Source organism: Octopus bimaculoides, chromosome 5, assembly GCF_001194135.2.
Source record: "Octopus bimaculoides isolate UCB-OBI-ISO-001 chromosome 5, ASM119413v2, whole genome shotgun sequence".
In the NCBI taxonomy this organism is placed as follows: domain Eukaryota; kingdom Metazoa; phylum Mollusca; class Cephalopoda; order Octopoda; family Octopodidae; genus Octopus; species Octopus bimaculoides.
In genome coordinates this window covers 14,191,170-14,192,330 of record NC_068985.1, presented here as the reverse complement: position 1 = coordinate 14,192,330, position 1,161 = coordinate 14,191,170, and the positions used below count along the sequence as shown (strand labels likewise).

Here is a 1,161-nt window from a genome sequence, read left to right as displayed (position 1 = left end):
GCATGTTACGTTATTATTATTATTATTATTATTATTATTATTATTATTATTATTATTATTATTATTATTATTATTATTATTATAAGGATGATATTATTATAAGGATGAAAATAATAATATCATCCTTATTATTATTATTATTACTATTGCTGTTTTGTTCTTATATTGATAATATCGGTATACTGATAATATCGGCAAACTAGTTTGAGGTTTTAAGTTTAAATCATGTTTAAAGAAAAACAAACAAAATCTTTTTCAGGGCGATTTTTCAAATTAGACGAAGCATATGCGCTGACCAAATTACAAAGTGAATATGGCAATGTAGTTCGTGAAAATCTCTTTGGCACCCAGCTTGTTCGGTTGTTTGACCCTGCTGACTTTGTCACCGTCTTTTCCAGTGAACACAAGTCACCCAAGCGTCCTGGATTTGAAATGATGTCATATTATAACGACACATATAACAATGGTAAACATGGCCTTCTCACCAGGTAAGAACGAGAAATAGATTGTTTGTCAGTGTTTGTACAACAAAGAATTTTTTTTTCAATGGAATGAGGCTTTTTGGCGCCGCTGTTTGGGCGCTGGCGATTTGGCACGGCTGACTGGTCATTCAGCCAGTTTTGGCGTCAGTACTTTTTGACACTAAAGGCAAATACGCACATGTGCTCGTGCGAGTAGAAATATACAGAGAGAGAGAGAGAGGGAGAGAGAGAGAGAGAGAGAGAGAGAGAAACTACAATTTATTAATTGAACACGATTGACATAAACACTTTCCCTCTCCCAAGACACATAAAGAGAAATATTCTGACAGACATACAGAGAGAGAGAGAGAAAGAGAAAGAGAAACAGAGACAGAGAAAGAAAAAAAAGAAAGAAAGAAGGAAAGAAAGAGAACGAGAGAAACAAGTCAAACAAGTCAGCGTCGAATCAGCGATGCCAAATCTGTTTTCTAACAGAAGCAGAAGACTACAATGTTTCATGTGAAAATGAGTAATTAATGGCGCCGACCCTGGTACAAATGTTTTCCCCTTTTTTTTTTTATCAAGTTTGATCTGGAAGACGGGGCTAAAGCTTTAACTTTCACAGTCGCACGGAGGCTGGAGAAAATTGATGCGGTTAATGCTCAGTTCAAACTGCAGCAAACAAAGGACTACAGCAATG

At 35.7% G+C, this 1,161-nt stretch overlaps 1 protein-coding gene across 1 annotated transcript in view; it reads left to right on the top strand.

Annotated features, from left to right (window-relative positions):
- The window catches only part of LOC106877221 (cytochrome P450 CYP12A2), a 45,227-nt gene that overhangs the window by 11,510 nt on the left and 32,556 nt on the right, over nt 1-1,161 (top strand). Inside the window, exon 4 of the mRNA XM_052968013.1 lies at nt 260-488. Within this exon, the coding sequence (XP_052823973.1) occupies nt 260-488 (229 nt within the window). The remainder of the gene's footprint in view (nt 1-259; nt 489-1,161) is intronic.